The 22,278-nt window shown below is 39.8% G+C and overlaps 1 protein-coding gene across 1 annotated transcript; it reads right to left on the bottom strand.

The window, feature by feature from the left end:
* Window positions 1-787: 787 nt before the first annotated feature.
* ZBTB11 (zinc finger and BTB domain containing 11) lies at window positions 788-21,836 on the bottom strand. The gene is made up of 11 exons (XM_020784890.3): window positions 21,389-21,836; window positions 15,117-15,352; window positions 14,802-15,033; window positions 10,488-11,335; window positions 8,361-8,540; window positions 7,652-7,885; window positions 7,415-7,559; window positions 5,557-5,674; window positions 4,449-4,607; window positions 3,921-4,096; window positions 788-3,154 (listed from the first exon to the last, which is right to left on the bottom strand). Exons 1-11 carry the CDS (start codon window positions 21,696-21,698, stop codon window positions 2,646-2,648), a joined length of 3,147 nt encoding a protein of 1,048 aa, XP_020640549.3. The 5' UTR covers window positions 21,699-21,836; the 3' UTR covers window positions 788-2,645.
* Window positions 21,837-22,278: the final 442 nt, after the last annotated feature.

Raw genomic sequence — 22,278 nt, 5'->3', positions numbered from 1 at the left:
CTACCACACAAGTTTTTTTTTCTATCAGTGGGTGAACTGAGGATTAATTGCACAATAGCATACAGAATATATAAAGCCTGGGGGGGTTGGTGAAAAAAGTCCGTTTAGGTTATGCAAATTATATATTACTGGCAGAAAACAGTGGTGACTTGAAGTAACTCTTAATAAAGGTGAAAGATGACAGTATAAAAACAGGACTGTATTTGAATATTAATAAAGGAAAATTCCCAGCTGCAGAATTTTGTCAATAAAGAAAATGAAATTGTTAAAAATGTCCATCTTGGTTGAGACATAAGTCCAAACAGCAGTCACGAAGAGGGTAGACTTGGAACGGCAGCTATGAAGTTAACTAGAAAAGATCCTGAAGTGTAAGCATGTGTGACTGGAAACCAAGGTGAAGATAGTCTAATCTATATTATGATGTTCCAAATGATAGTGTACAGATGCAAAACATGGACAAAGAAAGCTGACATGAAAAAAAATCAATTTGGATTAAAATGTCTAACAGATACTGTAGATTGCCAGAAAGACAAAGAATAATCACTAGATCACACCAAGCCTATACTGTCTGTGACTACTGCCGCTACTCTGTCAGTCTGGATGAAAAAAATGAGGCTATTTTATTGTACAAATTGTGAGAAGAGAAAAAGCCTGAAAAGCAATAGTGGTGAAAAAACTCAAAGACAGAAGAAAAAAAAAGAAGATAGGATATGAGATGGATTGACTCAATGGCCAAATTCCTATTGCTTAATGTAGTAAATTTCTCTAAAGTAGAAACACAGAATTAATGGGGATTTGGTGAATCAACTCATTTGTAAGTTCAGTTGATTCAAATGGGCCTACTCTTAACTAACTTACTGTGATGAGTAAGGTCCATTTGAATCAATGGAACTTAGGGGAGTTGACACACCAAACTTCCAGTGACTCAGTTGGCCTATTCTATTGCAGCTTACTAAAGAAACAAGCAGGATTTTGGCTAATAAGGCATGACATGGATTTTACAAGAGCTAAGCAGGGTTGTTAATGGCAGTGCCTTTTGGAGGTCACCAATTCATAGGATTGCCATAGGCTGGAAGGGACTTGAAACCACATACCACCCATATATATACCCAAATTAAATCAAACTATTCTTATTTCAGTAAACTGTACTTTGATAAGCTATTTGTCAAAAATGTGTAGAAAATAAAGACTCAATATGATTATTATGTTCTTTATATAAGAAGGTTCAAAGCGTTTGTTTTTCTAGGCTGTTTTACAGACTTGGAAATGCAAAAATTAGTTTTTTAAAAGAATTGTGGATCTAACATTACAAACTATACAGTAACACATAATAGGGAGTAGCTAAGTGCATGACCCAATAAACAGTTTGCTGGGCAAAATCCAGCATTGTGTGAGTAGACCCCAACTTGCACAAGGGACTTTCCTTCCCAAATCTGCAGAAGGGTTTTCCCACCCTTCTGGACTGGAGTTTGATAGCACCTAGAGGAAGAAGTCACACCCCTTGTCATTACACTGATGGAACCATTCTGTTGGCAGAAAAAAAAACCATATGATGTGCTACCCAACAATAGACTATACTTTTGCATTTTACTCTGAAGGGGCCAATTTTTTGTGTATGTACTTTCAAATCATGTGCCTTGCTAATAAGCAACATTTTAATCCATTGTTCTCAAGATGGACATTTATACAATAAGTAGAACACTATGAAAGCCTATGGGAGTCAAAATATAAGTGCATTTACTTATGGTATACAAAACATTTCTGCCCTACTTCATTCTTGGTTAGTTTCCTGAAATGAAGCATAATTTCACCAATTTATACATCAAGCTTACAAATGTCCTTATTTCATGATGTGATATCATGAATTACATTTTATGATATATTAAATAAAAAAAGCTAGAATAGTTAGTGCAAAAATGTACATCTCCTTGAAACTAATCAGCTTTCCTATAAAATGCTGTAATTTATTAGTTTGAGCTACCAAAGGATCATAATTGGTTACAACGTAGAGTCTATGTCAGCTGTTTCCTTATGTGGAAAGCTTAATAGATCATAATATAGTACTGTAACTATATGTGTTCAGACCAAAAATGCTATGCAGAGATATAACCAAATAAGCACACCAGAGTCAGTCTTGGCATCTTGTACAGTCATTCCCATGAGCTGTTCCAAGACTACCGTATTCATCTGTATCAGTAGCAAGTTTGTAGTGTACATACTTAGATCACCTTTCTTGTTCATGTATGAAATTGAACAGCAAGTATAACAGAATTTTAAAATAAATGACACAACTCTTTGGTATCACAAACTATCTTATAGTGCATAACAACTGTATAAAAAAAAAACAAGCAGTATGAAGAAAAAATACGTTCTACTTCATACCTACCACTATCACACAAATGACTTTATTTTTAGATTTATTTTTAAACTAAGTGATTACAACTGATGCAGTAGTCTTAAGAAAAGTCCACAACTTGTTTTCTTCAGTTTTAATCACAGAAGAAGTATAATACATTTGAGATATTGAAAACTGGGTTCAGAAGTTCCTGTATTGTAGATGTCCAGTCAGACAGTGAAAAGTCTGAAAAGTGGCATGCAACTTCATAGCCAAGGTCATCATCTTCTGTATTAACAAATTGTTGTATTCATTCCTGATCAGAAACATGCTCCACCTCTACTTCTACAGTCTGAATAGCTTCTGTCACCTCAGTCATTTTCTGTCCTTGCTGTGCTAATACATAATTGACCACCTGCATGATACTTTGGTCAGAAAGCGTGGAAACTGTGGTACACTCTTCAGTAGCCGCAACAGCATCAAGTGCTTCTTCAGCCACTACTACTGTCTCAAGCTCTTCACTACAAACCTCTGTTTCTTGTTCTGGTACATCAGACGTTAAAATACTGATGGCATGCTCAACTTGTGTCCCTTGATTATGAAACTGAAGTGTGTCCTTTTCCAGCATAATTTTACAGGGTACATAATCACGGTGGAACTTGGTCATATGCTTTCGCAAGGTACGAGCGTCTATGTATGCTTCATTGCATACTGGACAAACGTAAGGCCTCTCTCCAGTATGCGATCTCACATGGCGCTTTAAAGATCGTGCATCAGCCCAAGCCACTCCACAGGTCAAACATTCAAAAGGCTTGACTCCTATTTAACAACGCACAAAAACAAAGATGTTACTAACTTCAGAACATCTAAGAAAAGCCAACACTAAATAAAAAGTAATAAAAATAAAAAATAAATAGACAAAGCAAAAAGCAAAGCGTGCTGCTTTTATACTGTCCCCTAGCGTTTAAAGCACTCTCTGGGCGGTTTACAATTTAATTATGCAGGCTACACATTGCTCACCTCCGTGAGCTGGGTAGTCATTTTAACAACCTCAGAAAGATAGAAGGCTGAATCAACCTTGAGCCGGCTACCTGGGATTGAACTCTGGGTTGTGAGCACAGTTTTGACTGCAGTATAGCAGCTTAACCACTGTGCCATGAGGCGCCTGTTAAGCATAGCAATTTAGACCCTGTGATTACAATATAAGACTCTCACTGATACTGGTTTATCACTATTGTCCAATTTGAGATTTTTGGTTTTTTTGGGGGGGGGGTTTGGTTATTTTTATGAACTCTAGAAAGTTTCACAGAGTCAAAAGTATGTGGGAAGTACAGTGTCTGCTACAAATTTGCAGATGGAAGAACAGGTGTTCAGATTTCACAGAGTAGTTCTATTTATTTCATTTAGTCTTCGATTGCTGTCTTTTGTATTTATGCACACACCATTGGCAAGTAGCTTAGATTTTGCACAACATTACAGCAATACTGAATGAAATAATTTCTCCCTCACAGTTAAAGTAATTTTTATACTAAATCACAGCCTTTGTCCATGGCAGTATTATACAGATAAAATTTGTTCTATTTACCTTCATGATTATTCATGTGTCTTCTGTATTCTCGCAGCTGGGTGAATTTTCTTCCACAGTGTTCACATATACGCTCCAAATTCTGCTTTGCTCTCCCTTTCTTTCCATGAGTAGCCTTCTTAACATGTCTTCTGTACAAAGCCTTCTCATAGAATTCTTTGCCACATACATTGCACCTAAAAAAGAACAGGTTTCAAGAACAGGAAACTCCTGAAAGTGTAGCTATTGTAACAATATCTATTGCAGGCTGTTTTAATTTAGTTTCTTTAACAGTTTGGTACTAGAAAAGATTTTACAGTTGTTATCTCTGAAAGTGAAAACAAAGATGGTGTGATCTGTTGATAAAGGCCTATCAATGTTTCCAAAATTGCTCACAGACATCCATTTTTCAAATGTAATTTCCTCCTCATAATTTATGGCTTCCAAGTAGGATATGCTAAAATAATTCTTCTACCGTGTTTCCCCGAAAATAAGACAGGGTCATTACTATCTGAGTATTCTCACCTTACACAAGCTAGGTTGACTCACCTGTAAGGATCAGTAACAGAATGAGATTTCACATGAGAATACCAATCCTTCTTCCAACTATAGCACTTCCCACAAACTTGGCATTGGAATGGCTTTACTCCAAGATGCTTGTTCATATGCTGCCGCAGATCCCGAGGCTCATAGAAACTTTTTTCACATCTGAAGTGAAATGGCACACAATTATGTACAGTATTTTGTACTTTGATAAAGAATCCTGCAGCGGAACATTATTAAGATGCTGCCGTGTGTCTGTATTCAAGTGTTTTGTTTCATGTCTAAGAACAACCTCTGAATACACAAGATGGGAGACAATAGCAAGAATCAGATTAGTGTTCATGTAAGGTTTGTATAATTTGTTTCAGTTAATTGTGGCTTATTGACAAGATGCTAAGGTGTGTCTTGCTTGCAAGTGTGGTCACACTTCCAATTGCTTAACCAAGATCTGTGCTAGCACTTCTCAGTTAGTCACAATTAGCTGTGGCAAATTACACTAACTTTAGTTTAACACCAATAGGAATATGCAATTTGGATTTTTTGTATTCTAACTTCCTGATTTTCTCAAGAATTCCCTAGGCAGAATTCTGTGAGCTCAAGGCCACAAACTCACACTCATGGGCACCTGTATTTAACAGATTTATTTCAAACTAAACTAAACCTGTTAAGTCATTGAAGTGTCACTATATTTTGTTGCTATGTTTTCCCCTTCTGTTTTGCCAACATGCTAAGTCAGACTAACACGGCTGCTTCTTTGGAAGCTTAGTGACTATTGGAAGGGGAACCTGAGGGAGAGGGGATTGGCATTTTAGACAACATGACTGGCTGGAACCCTAAAACAAAGTGCTCCACAATGCAACATTCCACTGCAGGTCCCACTTGTTAAAATTCTGAATAAAACTAAATACTGAAAAACAAATCTAAAGAAAGTGACCACTGATTTCCTCTATGCCTTTTACAAAGTGTATGTTCTTTCAACAACAGAAACAGTTATTTCCTTACCCACTTTGAATCTTCTTCACTATTAGGAACACAAGGATTCTTTCGGATACCCAGTAAGATTTAACAAAGCTACCTTTAAAACATACAGGTTATAAAATGTATTTATACTCACTGGGTGCACTGATATCCACGAATTTCAGGTTTTGGCTGGTGTTTCTTTATGTGTTTACTAAGTCCTGAAGCTCTATGGAAAGACTTTCCACAATGTGGGCAAAAGTATTTTGATTCTCCTGATGAAATAAAGAGTATCAATGCCTTTAATGAATAAGTCATAGGAATAATCACATTCAACTTAAGGCAGAAGTTGTATTACTCATACATAAGAGTAAGAAACAATGCTTCAAAAAAGCCTAGCAAAATAGAATGTATCATGGCTGATTAAGTGTTGCGCTAAAATCCGAGGGAAGAGAAAGGGAGCAGAAACAGCAGGAAGAATGTAGTAGAAGAACATCTGGAGAAACATTCTAGAGATAGTTAATGAAGGAAAGAACACTGTGGATATACTGAGGCTTAAGGCACTATAAAAATTAGTCTGCATTGTGCCACATTCTAGTCTTCTTATGTGTCAAGGATAATTATTTTTTTGATGGCTTGTTTCCAGTAATTTAAACAGTCTTAAAAAAAAGATGGCTAGGAACATGGAAATGATATAATTGAATTGTACCAACAAGACACGTGGCATTTAGACATACACTTGTGGGGGTTAGGAAAGAAGAAATGAGAGGAAAAATTGTTGAGCAGTGGATACAGGAAAAAAAACCTGAAACACTGGAGGATAAAACTGAATAGAATCCGAGAACAGATAACAAATTGAAAAGTACTAGAATAAATCATGAATGGGGCCCAAATTGCCCAAGCTTAGAGCAGTGCTGCACCCAATGTTCCATCTGCTGTGCTCGGTCCTGGATGATCACGCCTGTAGCAGACTTAAGTATATGCTATTGCATATGGCTTCAGCTTTCATGAAACTCTTATTTAGCTGTTATGTCTGAAAACATGTAGGGGTCAAAAAACATGGTGATGTACACAGGTAAGCCTCAGCCATTCTGACTTTTTTTTGTGTTCAGCATGGACAGGTGTTGACCTTTGCCTCTGTGACTGATGGGTAGAATGGGAATGGTGCTTATATACATTCCTCCACCTCAATTAATCCCAATATCTTTTCAGGTTTAATGCCTGAATAGTTTACTTTCAACTACATGGTACTTTCTTAGCAATGTGAAGCACCAAAATTTGTAAACAAGTTACATATAAAATTTAATTAGGCCAATCCCTCTCCACCATTGAAGCTATCTATTTTTTCTACCAAACCATAACCCTCTAAAACTTCATTCCAATCTATCATAGTAATGTCACAGGATGTCTACAAATGTAGAAGATTGTGACACCTTTATTAGACCAATAAAAAAACCGAAATCAAACAATTTAATGGAAGCCTCATGGAATAAACATTCTAATTTCTGGAGCTGTTATAAGATGGGTGGAAAGGAATCAAAAAAGAAAACAGTGAAGTGTAAGGAAAACAGCATTTATGTAGACCAAGTCAGGACCCTTAAGCCTCTCGAAAGACTAGCAACAGAAAAAACTGAAGGATCAGCAATTAGCAAGAAAATTGAGAAAAAGTTCCACATCTCTACTAGGGATAAAGGTAAGACAATTATTGTTCGTTTAAAAGGTTCCTTCTGTTTTGTTCAATCAGTAATTTGTGACATAATAATAATAAACCCAATACCAGTAAGCAATAAATGAAGAACAAATAATATTATTTTCCTAAATTAACTAAGGGTAGTTAGTCAAACATTTGCTACAGGATTCTTCAAGTCTCTCAACACATTCGTGGATCAGTGATGGAATTCAATGACTCATTAGAAATTAACAGCAAATTATTTGGCTTCAGTTTGACATTTTGTATATTCCTCAAAGCTAACTGTATACGTTTGTCATCAATTAATGAAAGGTCTGTCATTTACCTGTGTGAATGCTTACGTGCTCCTGAAGGCTTCTTTTTGTGACAAAAGACTTATCACACAATTCACATTTAAACTGCTTCTGTGCCTCATGGAGTGCAAGGTGCATCTTTAAACCATGTTTGTAAGTAAATGACTTTCCACAAATCTAAAAAAGACCAAATTATCAATGTGGGACACTTTGCTGAATATGCTTGCATGGCATGACTAGAAAGAACTTAAAATTTTGACTTTTTTTACCTTACATGCATGAGGCTTTACACCTGTATGTTTCAGCATATGGATTCGGAGTGAGTAGAGTTTTGGTAAGCTTCTTCCACATATATCACAAATAAACTCCCGTTTAGTCCTTCCTTTGACAGCTGCACCACTTTCCTCTATGCTAGCTGTTGCAACAGTTACTTCATTTTTCCGGGTATGACGGACAAGATGAGCTCGTAACGAGGCACCATATTGAAATTCTTTTTTGCACAGCTAAGGAAACAAAATTTTGTGTTGTTTTCTTCCAAAAAATTAGCAGCAATCTTAGCACAATCAGAGACCATCATTCATGGTATAAATTTGTGGATACAAGAATTATTTCTGTATCTGCATTATTTTATTTGTAAATGTAGCCTATGAATACCGTTGTATATTCACAGAGAACTGTGAAATCTTTAAATCTAAAATCTGTTCCAATTCAGACATATTTAGTTTGCATACCTAGGATTACTACTATGCTTTTCACCTAATGTTCCACGTATACACATTATGAATCTTACTGAAGAATTAAAATAGTTGAGACAGCTGCTACTTTCTTGCAGAAACTGCTTGAAAGACTGAAATAATAAGCTTCCCATAAAAGGAAAGCAATACTGTCCAGACTGTACACAGTCTGACAACCTAGAATTTAAAGAATGCATCTATATCTATAAAGTGACAGGAGTGTCTGCTGTAAAGAGCACCTTACCGGACACTTGTAATTTTTTGTCCTTTCATGTTTCAATGTGTGCATTATAAGAGCATAACGTCTTTGAAAAATCATTCCACACTCATTGCATTTGTGCTGGGTTTCTGTTTCATTGTGTTCTGTTGTATCCCTCTTGGGCTGCTTCATCTTCTTTCCTCTTTGCACTAGTTTCATAGCAACCTTAATGGAAAATTGCTAGTTAATACTAACACTCCACAGGGAGAAAAAAGTTAAGTTCAACTCCATAAGCAGAACAGATATAGAAATGCATTATATATTACTAAATTATTTTTGCAAATTAGTAGCTCTAGCGATCTATGGGACACAAAGAATTGATTTTCTGCATAAAATACATGTGTTCAAATTAATGAAGAATGTAAAGTCTGATACAGTATAAATTTACAGCTTGCTTTGAAAAGACACATAATAGTCAAACAGACATTAACAGATTGGCAAAATTCTGCAAGTGTAACTCTCTGCAGGTGTAATTTGGACTGGGCACTGGAAACGTTTAATTTAAATACCGTATTTTTCCGGGTATGAGATGCCCCCATGTATAAGACACCCCCCACTTTTCTAACCCAAAATTAAGAAATATAAGTGGGGCTTAGCAAGTGTAGGGGGAAAGGGATCAAAGCCCTGCAGGATCACTTTGATCCCTGCTTTCTCCTCCACTTGGTTTTTCTCTCCTCAGCTTACTTCCGTGTATAAGACGACCCTCAATTTTTAGTCTAAAGATTTTAGACAAAAGTATAGTTTTATACATGGAAAAATACAGTAAATGAAAGCTTCTCTTTTGCTCTGGGGGAGCCTTGGGATAGGGAGGAGTCTTTAATAGTCAAAAATCACTACCTGACTGCTGTCAGTGGGATGGGATGGGAACCATTGGCAGTTGATCCAGCCAGAACCTTTGACTATTAAAGTCTTCTCACCCTTGTCCCAAGTTGCCTAAAGGCTTCACCAGGGCAAAAGGGAGCTTCAAAACATAAAATGAGGGGAGTAAGAAACTTTTAATTACTTCAAATTAAATGCTTCCAGCGCCTGATCAAGGTTATGCTAGCATAAGTTTACACTACTAGGATTTAGCCCTTTATCAAATGACCATGAAAGTAGTTTATAAATTGACTGTGCTTGTTCTAATGTGTTTTTACACTTAATTCAAATGTTCTCATTTTTGTGATGACATCCCTCACACAATTAAAGATTTGAACTTCAAGTGTAGATGAAATATTAGAACCTGAACTGTAGAACCTGAACACATCAACCAAAAGGAGAACTGTGACCAAACAGGTTCATGACATAACCAGTGAGACTGTAGTCAGCACCATTTACATTGCTATTAAGCTTGAAAGAAAGAATCAGGATGAACCATGCCTTATTAATACAATTAATAAGCCATATTCTGATGGGGAAGAAACTGTATAGTGTTTGAATCTTCCTGAGGAACTGTTTCCACATCCCCTGGAATGTCTGCCCTCATACATAGCAATGTATGAAGCTGCCTTATACTGAGACAATTAGTCCATCTTTCCCAATAACCTCAATACTAACCAGGGCAGATTCTCCAGGAATTTCAAGTACTGTAGTAGGCTTTCTAACAGTAACTGAAGATGCTGGAGATTAAAACTGGGACCTTTTGCATGATAAATGTAAACGCTCACATTGAGCTACAATAGAAACTGATATTTAAAGATGTGAAGACATTATTTCCTTTTCTACCTCTCTTTCCAATGCTTCGAAGTCATTAAGGAAAGCTTTTACATGAACTCAAGAAAGTGAGCTCAAAGTGAGAGAAAGAACTCCCAGGTCGCTCTCTCAATTTTTAGGAAAATGGTAACACTGACTCTACTGTTACAGAGATGCTACTGTTTGACTTTCAGAGTATTGACTGCATCTGGAGAAAGTTTACTAACACATAAAGTTGAGTTGTTTTCTTGTCACAGTGTTGTAGGTTTTTGCATAAATAGCTTGACATTACTTTTATTATTTGACAGCCTCTTTGGGGAAGTCATACTGAAATGCCAGAAAATGACACATTGATAAATACACACAACCTCAAGACCTCATAGGTTCTGTGCAGTTTTGTTCTGTATTTTTGGACCAAAACTTTCAGAATATTTATTATACCTGCTGGATGGCTGATTTAGGGGCTGGCTTTCTATTCTGTAATTTTTTCTCGATTCCCTTGTGCAGTCGGATATAGCCACCCTCACTAACTGAACGCTGGCGTAGCTTGCTTTTGTAAGTGTCATCTTGACTGGAAACGGAGGTCTCTAACTGTGGCCGTGGAATACTCTGCACCTTACATGGCCTGCCACGTTTTCGTTTCAGTCCTTCCTGAGAATCTTCAGTAGTAACATCTGCATTTGCTTCACTGCTCATAATTTGTTCACTGTCTACATTCTGATCAGTATCACATTCTGGTACTGTGCTGATAACAACTTGCTCTGCAACTGGAGGATCACTCGGTACTGCAGATACAGTTTGTTCAGTGGCACATTCCATAACTTGGGCTTTTTCTTCATTGTCAGTTGTTCCATCATCATTTGTTTCTGCATCAGCAGGATGAATTGGTGGCTCTGGAGGATTGTCCACAATAGCCTCTGAGGCACCCTCCAATGTAACTTCTGGGGTAGTAATCTCTTCTACCTCAGTGCCTGAACACGTTCCATTCACAGTTGCTACTGTGTCTTCTGTCGGTAAAGGCTGCTCAGCCCTTTCCAAGAGGTTTGCTTCACTTTCATTCTGTGCCAGGAGATTTTGAGATACTTCTACTACTTGAACATCACCTTTCTGGTACACTGTGATTTGCTTATCTTCCATCTGTTTGTGTACATTTTCACAGATTTCCAGGACTTCTGTCATGAGAAGATGTTGGGCCAACTCAGCTACTGCTGCCATATTACAGAAATCAAAAGTTAATTCTGAAGTATAAGCAAATTCCAGCAAAGGGATGAAACTGGCCTTGCGAAATCCTGCACCAAATAGAAAAGAAAACATAACAGGCTTTTAAAGGAAGATCCTGAATTTATTAATAAATAAATTACTGGGAAATATCTTGTGTAAATTTCCACTGGTGTAATCTGGATTGGGCGTTATAAAGATTTAATGTGAACTCATGGAAAGTTTCCTATTTATTACTTTCAGGTTCTGAGGCTCCCTAGAGTTCCCTTTTGCCTTGGAAAAGCTTATAGGAGCCTCAAGAACATGGGGAGAGCCCTTAATAGTTAAAAAAAAAGCTACTGGATTGCTGCCAGCAAGGTTGAGACTAGTGGGATAAGTTAAACAAATAGGATTTTAGCCAGTGTTTTTACTTACTTCCAGAGAGGTAGGAGAATCTTCTGGTCCTTAAAAGTAATGTATTTACTATGACATAAGATGAAGTTGAAAGTATCTGCAAAAACCTTTGCTACTGTAAATTTATTTGTCTTTAAGATGTCCAAACGATCTCATTTTACTTGTTATCAGAAACGGGTAGTTTCGAACTACTTGAGATGCTAGGTCCTCAAAACATTTTTTCTTTGCAAGAAGATATTTCTGAGGCTCTCAACAGAAGATAAAAGCAGTGAGAACAAATCATGCATAGCAAAAATAAAAAAAGATTGGGGCACCTTAAAATGTAACAAACTTATTTCAATGTGAGCCTTTGTGGAGTCCAATTCACTATGGAGCATAGTGGTTAAGCCACATGCAAAGAACATGGTAGAAGGGAGGGGAACTTTCCCTCACAGACTAGCAAGCATGTCCTCTGTACAAAACTGTGGCCTACCTCTTTTGTTTTCAGTTTTCAAGTGGTAGACATGCTGAAATATTAATATGTCAATCACTTTAAAAACCAAAAAAGATGAGGCATTTTGTCTTCAGAAATGGAGGTCCTAGAGATTCTGCTAAGGAACCAAAGAAATAAGGCACTGGCTGAAATCCTGTTGCTCTGATACGCAAATAGTGCAGCCTTTGGAAGCAAACTGGCAAAAGTAATCCTTGCAGACATTATCTGTTGCACACAGTTATGCAACTTGGCATGCAACAGATAACGCCTACAGATTTCTTAACTTAAGGCAATTCACATCTAAAAGTTATAACATCTGTGTAACTGCACAACAGAATTTCATCACAGAAATATCTGTTAATGCTCATGGGCACATGATAAGTTAAGACAGTTCTAGATACCATCTTGAGTAAAGGTTGCCTCTTTTGGCCTCTTGTAGAATGGAGACCCCTTAATACAAGCACAAAGAAAGAGAGGGAGACTGTGAGCCACTTAAGAATCCTTTGTGAGAAGCAATCCTTAGTCTGAAACAAATAATGAAAACATGTTCTAAATTATTTGCCATGCTGTACTCTGAATATTAAGAATATAGAGAATTGCACCACAGATCCTGTTGTGTACCTTCTCCACAGTGAGCTGTATTCTGACTTCTAGAGATTAGAAATGTTGAGGAAGAGTGCAATTTAATTTTCTTAGCATCATAATGAAAATACATAAATACAACTGTCATAAATTTATTTGCCTGAATCCAATCAATAGTTCCCAATTAGATCAGATTGGTGAGTCAGCTGGATTTACATTAAGTCTTGACTCACCAGTCAGCAACTAATTCAATATGTGTCCTTTACTTAGGACTAGTCATTGAATTTGAGCCATTTGTTACAGGATGTAGTGGCCAGAATCTCTTTGGTTAGTTATGCCAGTGGCTAAATGCAATGGCATGAATTTCCACAGGTTAATACATCATTGTTTGTATCGCTTGATACATGCAAATCACATGAGTTTGTTTGTGATGATACAAGTGGCAAGTTGTTCACTAGTGGCAGCTCACAACTGTGAGTTGCACTTATGCTAGTGTAACTAATCAACAAAATTTGGGCTATTAAATTAATTTGCATGTTGCAGCATAAAGCAAATCTTATAAAATGTTGTCTCTGAAATGAATGATAAATTGTACAGTCTTTGAGTTAGATAGAATCATAGAAAAGTGAAGTTGGAAGGGGCCTACAAGGCCATCAAGTCCAACCCCCTGCTCAATGCAGGAATACAACCAAAGCATATCTTCCAGGTGATTATCAAAGTTTTTCTTGAATGGAGCACTAACCAACTCCCGAGGTAACTGGTTCCACTGTTGTACTGCTCTAACAGTTAGGAAAACTGTGTAGCTATTGTTTGACCAATACAAATTAACAATATTAAACCTACAGCAACGGAGCACACCGTCCATGTCAACTCCAAAGATGCAATTCTATTTCAAACATGAATAAGGAGTGCCCATTTACCTGTGTGTATGATGAGTGCACTAATACTAGCAGAGAGCATGTCCTTCCTGCTAGGATACCATTTGATACACTCAGATTTCTATCTACTCAGATGGTGCACACATCAATTTGGTGACTGTGTTCAAATATAATTTAGTGGGTCCTTTGTTTGATTCATGTCCTTTAGCTTTCTTGGTTAAAGCTCACGTTTCTGTCTGCGGTGTTTTTATTTATAGCCACATATTGTAGTATAACAATATCTTACATTTATTATACATTTCAGACCCTGGTTCCAGAGATCTTGTCTTGGTTCTTCCAAGAACTCTGGAGACAAAAAGTGATTTCAGATAATTCTGTAACTCTCCATAAGTTATGGAGCTGTGAAAAGAGCCTGAGATATCCTACAACACGTAATTGGATATTTTAGGCCAAAATTATTTGTTAAAAAAATGGGTGTATGTCCGAGGGGCTATAATGCAGCCTATGGGCTGCACTCAGACGATGCCTACAAAACAGCAGCCACACATCTTTGGGATTTATTTATTTAGAGAATTATGTCCTGTCTTGTCTGCATCTGCCTTTAAGTAGAGTTTTACCCATTTCTGCATCACTCAGTTCTTTACTGATTTATGAGGTATGGTTAGCTGTTGCTGTTTTTAAGCTTTTTGGTTAAAATTTAAATATTTTAATTTAATATAATATAAATGAACATAAATTAATGATCAAAATTCTCGTGGAGAGGTAATGCTAGTGGCAGGGCAATAAATATTTTCTCCCTTCTTTCCCATGGCTTGTTCCAATTTGCAAGGAATCTGTTTCATTACATGGAAGCCAGGAACCATGGGGCAAGAGAAAGATGTTGTTATTTGCCAAAAATCTCCCCTGCAGATTTTGACCCTCATTACATTCATGCTGTAATGAGCCATCCTAGTATCATTTCTTGCACTGAAAGTAAGCAAAATGTATTAAATTCAAAGCAAAACTGGATAAATTTGGAAAAGTAAATCAGTTACTTATTGGTGCAAGCCATATGCACAAAAGAAAATTACATTAACAGCCCAGTCTTCATACGTTCTCAGAGCCTGAGAGTAAAGCATCCTGCAGTTTTAAAAAAGCAAAAGTTGATAATTTTTGTTTTTGTGTAATCAACCTTTTAATCATCTACAGAATTAATACACACATTTTCTTTACCTGAAAGATCCACAACAGCTTCATGGCTGGAAACAGCTCCTTTTTCAATAAAGAGTTCTCTGAAGTACTCACTGTTGGCAGCCAAAATAGATTTGTGTGCTTTATACACTTCTCCTTCAATAAGCAAGGTAACATCACAGAACTGATTGGAGAGACGCTGCTGATTTAGCTGATTCAACACTGACTGACAATGCTTCAGAGAGGTTTGTTTCACAAGACCTTTACTATCAACCTAGCATTTAAAAAAAGTAAGAAACGTAAGTAGGAAGTCCTAGAATAAACTCTTAATGCCAAATTATATTAAATGCTACTTACAAATACAAGCTCATGTTTGGCTATTGGCTTCTTTTTCACAGGCTTTGGTGATGCTGCTGTAACTGATGCTGAGTTACTTATTTCATCATCTGTTTCATTACTCTCTTCATGAGAAATCACATCTAATCCTAGTTCTTCCAGCATTTCAGATGGATCCGACAAAGATCTGGACCGATCTAATTTTTCCTGGCATTTGCTACATTCTTTAATGTAATCTTTCACTTGCTTTAGAATACCTAAAGAAAAGCATAGAACAGTCTTAAGTATTACTTCATTCCTGCAGGAAAAAATGGCCCTGCCTTTACTCTTTCATATGCTACACAGCAGTTATTCAGAAAACTAACATAAGCTGCCTTTTGTTCAGTGACAATGCCTGTCTTCCACTAATATTGAGTGAAATTAGAAACACTTCCAACACTCGCAACCTTTTCTCAGACACTGTTTTATTTTTTTATTTTTTTTAAGAATCTGGAGCTGGGTTGTATCTATGGAATGGGGACCAGTGGAGCTACAGTGTTGGTTTTTATATGAGTATATCCCAAGCTTTATGAGATACAGGATACTCCTTCTGCTTGGAACTAGTAAGGACTGTTTGGAGATAGGCAGCATCTGTATTACTTGGCATTTGAAAGTCCCAATCCCTGTTGAAGTACTGAAGTGCTGTAAAGAGACCAACATCACCAAGCTATATGAAATCTTTTGTCTTTGCTGGAGGGAAGGTGGAGTACCACAGGACATGAAGGATGCAAACATCATGACATTGTATAAGAACAAAGGAGACAGGGGTGACTGCAATAACTACCGTGGCATCTCTCTTCTCAACGTTGTAGGGAAGTCACTTGCCCGTGTTGTGCTGAAGAAGCTCCAGGTGCTTGCAGATAGAGTCCATCCAGAATCACAGTGTGGATTTCGAGCTATTAGATCCACCCAGTATTTTCCCTCAGTTGCAGGAGAAATGTAGGGAATGATAGCCACTCTTTGTGGCCTTCATAGATCTTACAAAGGCCTTTGATTTGGTTAGCAGGGGCAGCCTTTTTAAAATACTTCCAAAGACTGAATGTCCACCTTGACTCCTTAACATCACCAGGTCCTTTCATGATGGAAAGCTCTTTAATCTCTCTAGATTGAGAGTGAAGACCAAAGTCCAGCTGAAATGCATGGGGGACTTCCTCTTTGCGGATGATGCAGCTGTTGCTCCCCATTCTGCTGAAGAGCTCCAACTTATGAATTGTTTTAGTAAGACCTGCCAAGATTTTGGATTAACAATCAGCCTGAAGAAAACACAATTCATGGGCCAGGGCATGGACCCATTACATGGGTGGGCAATTAATTTCTATGGGGGGGGGTACATGAAAAATCTGAACTGTGTTTGGGAGCCAAACCAACTTTACTTAAAAATAAAATGAAACAGTGATGTTATGATTGTTTTTATTTTAAACTTGTTAATCTTCACAAATACTAAAGAGTTTTTTTGATGTATGTTAAAGATAAGCAACTGATCAACTTTAGACAAAAAGCTATAAATGGTTTTGATGTTCAAAACTGTCCGCGGGCCGGACAAGAGCAACTTGCGGGCCGTATGTGGCCCTCGGGCTGCGGTTTGCCCAGGTCTGCTCTATTACCACCTCTACACAAGAACTGGAGGTTGTTCATGATTTCGTGTACCTTGACCCAAAGATCGCTGACACTCTCTCCCTAGATGTCGAACTGGATACACGCATTGGCAAAGCAGCTACCATGTTCTCTAGACTCTCAAAGAGAGTATAGCTAAATAAGAAGCTGATGGCATATACCAAGATCCAACTCTATAGAACCTGTGTCCTGAGCACACTCCTGTACTGCAGTGAGTCCTGGCCTCTTTGAGCACAGCAGGAGAGAAAGCTGAACACGTTCCATATGCGTTGTCTCTGACACATTTTTGGTATCACCTGGCAGGACAAAGTTCCAAATAGAGTAGTCCTAGAACAAGCTGGAATTTTTAGCATGTATACATTACTGAAATAGTAATGTCTATGTTGGCTTGAGCATGTCGTGGGAATGGCTGATGGTCGGATTCCAAAATATCTCCTGTATGGAGAATTAGTGCAGGGAAAGTGCCCCAGAGGGAAACCACAGCTGCGATCCAAGGATATCAGCAAGTGGGATCTGAAGGCCTTAGGAATGGACCTCAACCGATGGGAAACGTTGACATATGAGTGTTCAGCCTGGAGGCAGGTGGTGCAACATGGCCTCTCCCAATTTGAAGAGACACTTGTTCAGCAGGCCGAGGCAAAGAGGCAGTCCCGGACGCAGCAAAATCAGGGAGTTGGACAGGGGACAGATTGTATTTGTCTTCAGTGTGAAAGGGATTGTCACCCTTGAATTGGCCTTCTCAGCCACACTAGACGCTTTTCCAAGACCTCTATTCAGAGCACGTTACCATAGTCTCTCGAGACTGAAGGATGCCTACTAATGAAAGGCCCCAAGTAAAAATGCTAAAATTACTTTCTATTTGCCTAGCTATAAGATACATGCAGAACATAATCAACTATTTTAAAATGTTTTATATCAATCCATGTATAACTTTACATATTATTTCCTTTACTGTGTTCTATTTGCATTGCGTCTGATAAAACATTCTCAGTAAATCACCAATTACTCAAGTTTTTACTCATTACAGATTTTTGCTCTCCCCTAACTTCTCTTTTTTAGGGGACGTGGTGGCTCTGTGCATTAAACCGCAAGGTTGGGCTGCAAGGTTGAAAGATCAGCATTTCAAATTCACACGACAGAGTGAGCTCCCATCGCTTGTCCCAGCTCCTGCCAACCTAGCAGTTCAAAAGCATGTCAACATGAGAGTAGATAAATAGGTACCATCATGGTAAGAGGGTAACAGTGTTACATGACTAGTCGAGCTGGCCACGTGACCACAGAAACTGTCTATGGACAAATGCTGGCTCTACGGCTTGGAGACGGGGATAAGCACCGCCCCCTAGAGTCGGACATGACTGGACAAATTGTCAAGGGGAACCTTTACCTTTACTAACTTCTCTTTGCAGTTCATTCCAGTTGATATGGGTCTTATCATTGAAATTCATATTTTATTTACAAGTTCTGATATCTTGTCATGACCAGTATGCCAATCAAAATTAAACTGATATATACTAGCTGATTTTGCTTGGCACCAAGGGTGAATTTGGGAGATATTGAACTATTAGAGCTTCCTGTGTGTGGTTTAGTCTGTATCATTGTTTCATGTGTTTACAACAGCTGAACAGGGCAGCTGGTGACATGACATTTTGGAGATCCCTCATTCATAGGTTTGCCATTAAGTTGGAGGCGACTTGACAACATGTGACAACAGTCACCTTACAAACAACATTAAAGCAATGCTTTAATCAAAGCAAGCAAAGTATCTCCCTGACAAATATTATCCTGCTTAATATCACCTTACTAATCTAAAAATTGTGTTTTGTTTCTGTGTCCTGTTATGTTTGGGCATCTAGGGTAAGAATCATTAAAACAATACTGACCAGTTATAATTTTTACAGCCCTTCAAAATAACATGAAGTCCTTTAAAAACAAACTATCTACAGTGGATATAAAAAGTTTACACACCCCTGTTAAAATGTCAAGTGTCTGTGATGTAAAAAATGAGGCAAAGATAAATAATTTCAGAACTATTTCTACCTTTAATGAGACCTATGAACTGTACAACTCACTTGAACAACAAACTGAAATCTTTCAGGTGGAAGGAAGTAAAAATAAAAAAACTGAAATAATATGATTTAATCTGTGTGCACACCCTCTTATAATGCAGCTGTGTTCAGCAGTAAACAATCACATTCAAACTCATGTTAAGTAGGAGTCAGTACACTCCTGCCATCATTTAAAGTGCCTCTGAGTAATCCCAAATAAAGATCAGATATGCTAATAGGTCTTTCCTGACATTTTCTTAGTCACATCCTACAGCAGAAGCCATGGTCAGAGTAACTGCCCAGAGTAGACTTTTGGTCTAGATGGGCGGGATGGAAATCCAATAAATAAATAAATAAATAAAATAAATGATCCGCAGAGAGCTTCCAAAGCATCAAAGGGATCTCATTGTTAAAAGGTATCAGTTAGGAGAAGGGTACAAAAGAATTTCCAAGGCATTAGATATGCCATGGAACGCAGTGAAGACAGTCATCAAGTGAAGAAAATATAGCACAGCAGTGACATTACCAAGAACTGGACGTCCCTGCAAAGTTGATGAAAAGACTAGAAGAAAATTGGTCAGGGAGGCTGCCAAGAGGCCTACAGAAACATTAAAGGAGCTGCAGGAATATCTGGCAAGTACTGGCTGTGTGGTACATGTGACAACAATCTCCCGTATTCTTCATATGTCTGGGCTAAGGGGTAGAGTGCCAAGATGGAAGGCCTTTTCTTACGAAGAAAAACATCATAGCCTGGCTAAATTTTACAAAAACACATCTAAAGTCTCCCAAAAGCATGTGGGGGAAAGTGTTATGGTCTGATGAAACCAAGGTTGAACTTTTCAGCCCTAATTCCGAAAGATATGTTTGGCGCAAAAACAACACGGCACATAACCAAAGGAACACCATATCCACAGTGAAGCATGGTGGTGGCAGCATCATACTTTGGGGCTGTTTTTCTTCAGCTCGGACAGGGACCTTAGTCAAGGTAGAGGGAATTATGAACAATTCCAAATACCAGTCAATATTGGCACAAAGCCTTCAGGCTTCTGCTAGAAAGCTGAACATGAGGAGGAACTTCATCTTTCAGCATGACAACGACCAAATCAACAAAGAAATGGCTTCATCAGAACAAGATTAATGTTTTGGAATGGTCCAGCCAGAGCCCAAACCTGAATCTGATTGAATATTTGTGGGGTGATTTGAAGAGGGCTGTGCACAGGAGATGCCCTTGGAATCTGACACATTTGGAGGGTTTTGGAAAAGAAGAGTGGGCAAATATTGCCAGGTCAAGAATTGCCATATTGATAGACTCATACTGAAAATGGCTAGTGCTATAAAATCAAAAGGTGCTTCAACAAAGTTCAAGGGTGTGCACACAGATAGTAAAGGTAAAGGTTCCCCTTGACATTTAGTCCAGTCGTGTCCAACTCTAGGGTGCGGTGGTTATCCCCATCTCCAAGCCATAGAGCCAGTGTTTGTCCATAGACAGTTTCCATGGCCACATGGCCAGCGAAACTAGACATGGAACACCATTACCTTCCCACCGTGGTGGTACCAACTCGCATGTTAACATGCTTTCAAACTGCTAGGTTGGCAGGGGCTGGGACAAGTGACAGGAGTTCACTCCCTCATGTGGATTTGATCTTACGACTGCTCCCCTGCACACAGATGCAACCATATTATTTCAGTTTTTTTAATTTTTACTTCCTTCCACCTAAAAGATTTCAGTTTGTTGTTCAAGTGAGTTGTACCATTCATAGGTCTCATTAAAGGTGGAAAAATATTGAAATGATTTAGTGTACCTTTGTCTCATTTTTTTTAACATCGCAGACACTTCACATTTTAACAGGGGCGTGTAAAACTTTATATACACTGTATTATATAAACGCTATATGAATACGTTTATTTTCCTAGAGTTTTGGTTTAATTCCTCCTGGCATTCTAAACTCTCCCCAAATTGGATCATCATAAGCCAGCTGAAAACCTAAGGAGTCGTTCGCTTTTTATTTTCATCAAGGCTGCAGACTTTGCCCGAATAGTGGATGACCGTAAAGAGCCCCATCGGTCAAAACACGCCACATCTCTCTAGACCTCAAGGAGGGAGAAATCCCGGGTTTTTCAACACATTTAGGACCTCCGAACAGCCAACGTCAGGGTGGCCTGGCTTCCAAGAGGGGCGCAGCGGCCGAGCCACCCCCACCCCCATCCCCGTCGGTGCTGCTGGTGCGCTTGTCCGTTTGCGTGTTTTAAAGTCGAAACCCTCTGTCACGGAAGTCCACTTCAGGACACTTTCCGCGCGCCCCTCCTCCTCCTCTCCCCCCTCCCCTCCCAGACCGGAGAGGAGGCCAGGCTGCCTGGACCAGGGGCGGCGCTCCCCCAAGGCGGGGGGCGGGGGTGTGGCGTGTGGTGTCACCGCGCTGTCGTGAAGCGAAAACCCCCCTTCGCCCTCAAGAGCGCGCTCGCTCGCTCGCCGGCCCCAGTCCCTCAGCTGCGGCCATGCCCGGTCCCAGCTCCTCCTGCTGCCGCCGCCGCCGCCGCCGCAGCCTCATTCCCCTCCTCCTTCCGCGCTCTCACCCCCCCGCCGGCCTTTCTCACCTCGCCACCAGTACCGCCTGGAAAGGCGTTGCCAGGTCTGCAGGCGGGTCCGGTGCGAGCCGTCGGGCTCCAGGTGGGCGGCCCGAATGAGGCGGGCGCGCCGCTCGGCCTGCAGGACCACCTCGAGCTCGGCGAAGCGCTGCTGGTCGCGCTGCCGACGCTGGTAGTAGAGGGTGCCGCCGCGGACCACATAGCAGGCGGCGGCCTTGCGGATCTTGCGCTTGGCGTTGCCTTCGGTGCCCGGCGCGTAAGGCTCCCGCTCGTTGGTCAGGTAGCGCAGGATGGCCAAGTAGCTCTCCTCGCTCGACATGGCGGGGTTGGAAGCAAGCGGGCGAGGGAGAGGGCAAGGGAACCCCCCCTCCGTCAGCCGAGGAGGGGGGTTCGGGGTGGGCCAGCCGTTTCAGGGAAATGGGGGGCGAGGAAGGAGGGCTCCGCGGGTGGGTGGGGGGCGCGAGGACTTGGGCGCCCTCGGGGATGAAGAAAAAAAAGGTGGGCTGGCAGGCTGGGAGAGGAAGCGCCTCGGTCCTGTCACAGGTGTAGGGGGGGGGAGAAAAATACGAACCTGGCCGTGGGAATGGGAAAAGCAAACGGAGGCTGGGAATAGCAAAGGGGGGGACGCACGCACAGCAAAAGGGGGCAGAAAAAGAGGAAAAGCCTAAGCCGTCGAGTCCAAAAGGAGTCGGGCCCCAGGGGGTGGAACTGGAGTTTCGCGGTCCGTGGCGACGGGTGGGAGGAAGAAGCTCGGGCAGCGAGCTCAACGGAAAGACAAAATGGCTGCTGCACAAGCGGAAGTGAGGTCTAGGAAGATGTAGCCTAGCCCTTAACGGAGATGAAAGGGGAAGTGGTTTGGAGATCGGCGCCATGTTGGGGTCGGGCAAACGCCGCCAGTC

The sequence above is a fragment of the Pogona vitticeps genome, chromosome 3 (assembly GCF_051106095.1).
Source record: "Pogona vitticeps strain Pit_001003342236 chromosome 3, PviZW2.1, whole genome shotgun sequence".
Lineage (NCBI taxonomy): Eukaryota > Metazoa > Chordata > Lepidosauria > Squamata > Agamidae > Pogona > Pogona vitticeps.
The sequence above is the reverse complement of the archived record's forward strand: the minus strand, read 5'-3'. Positions and strand labels throughout refer to the sequence as shown.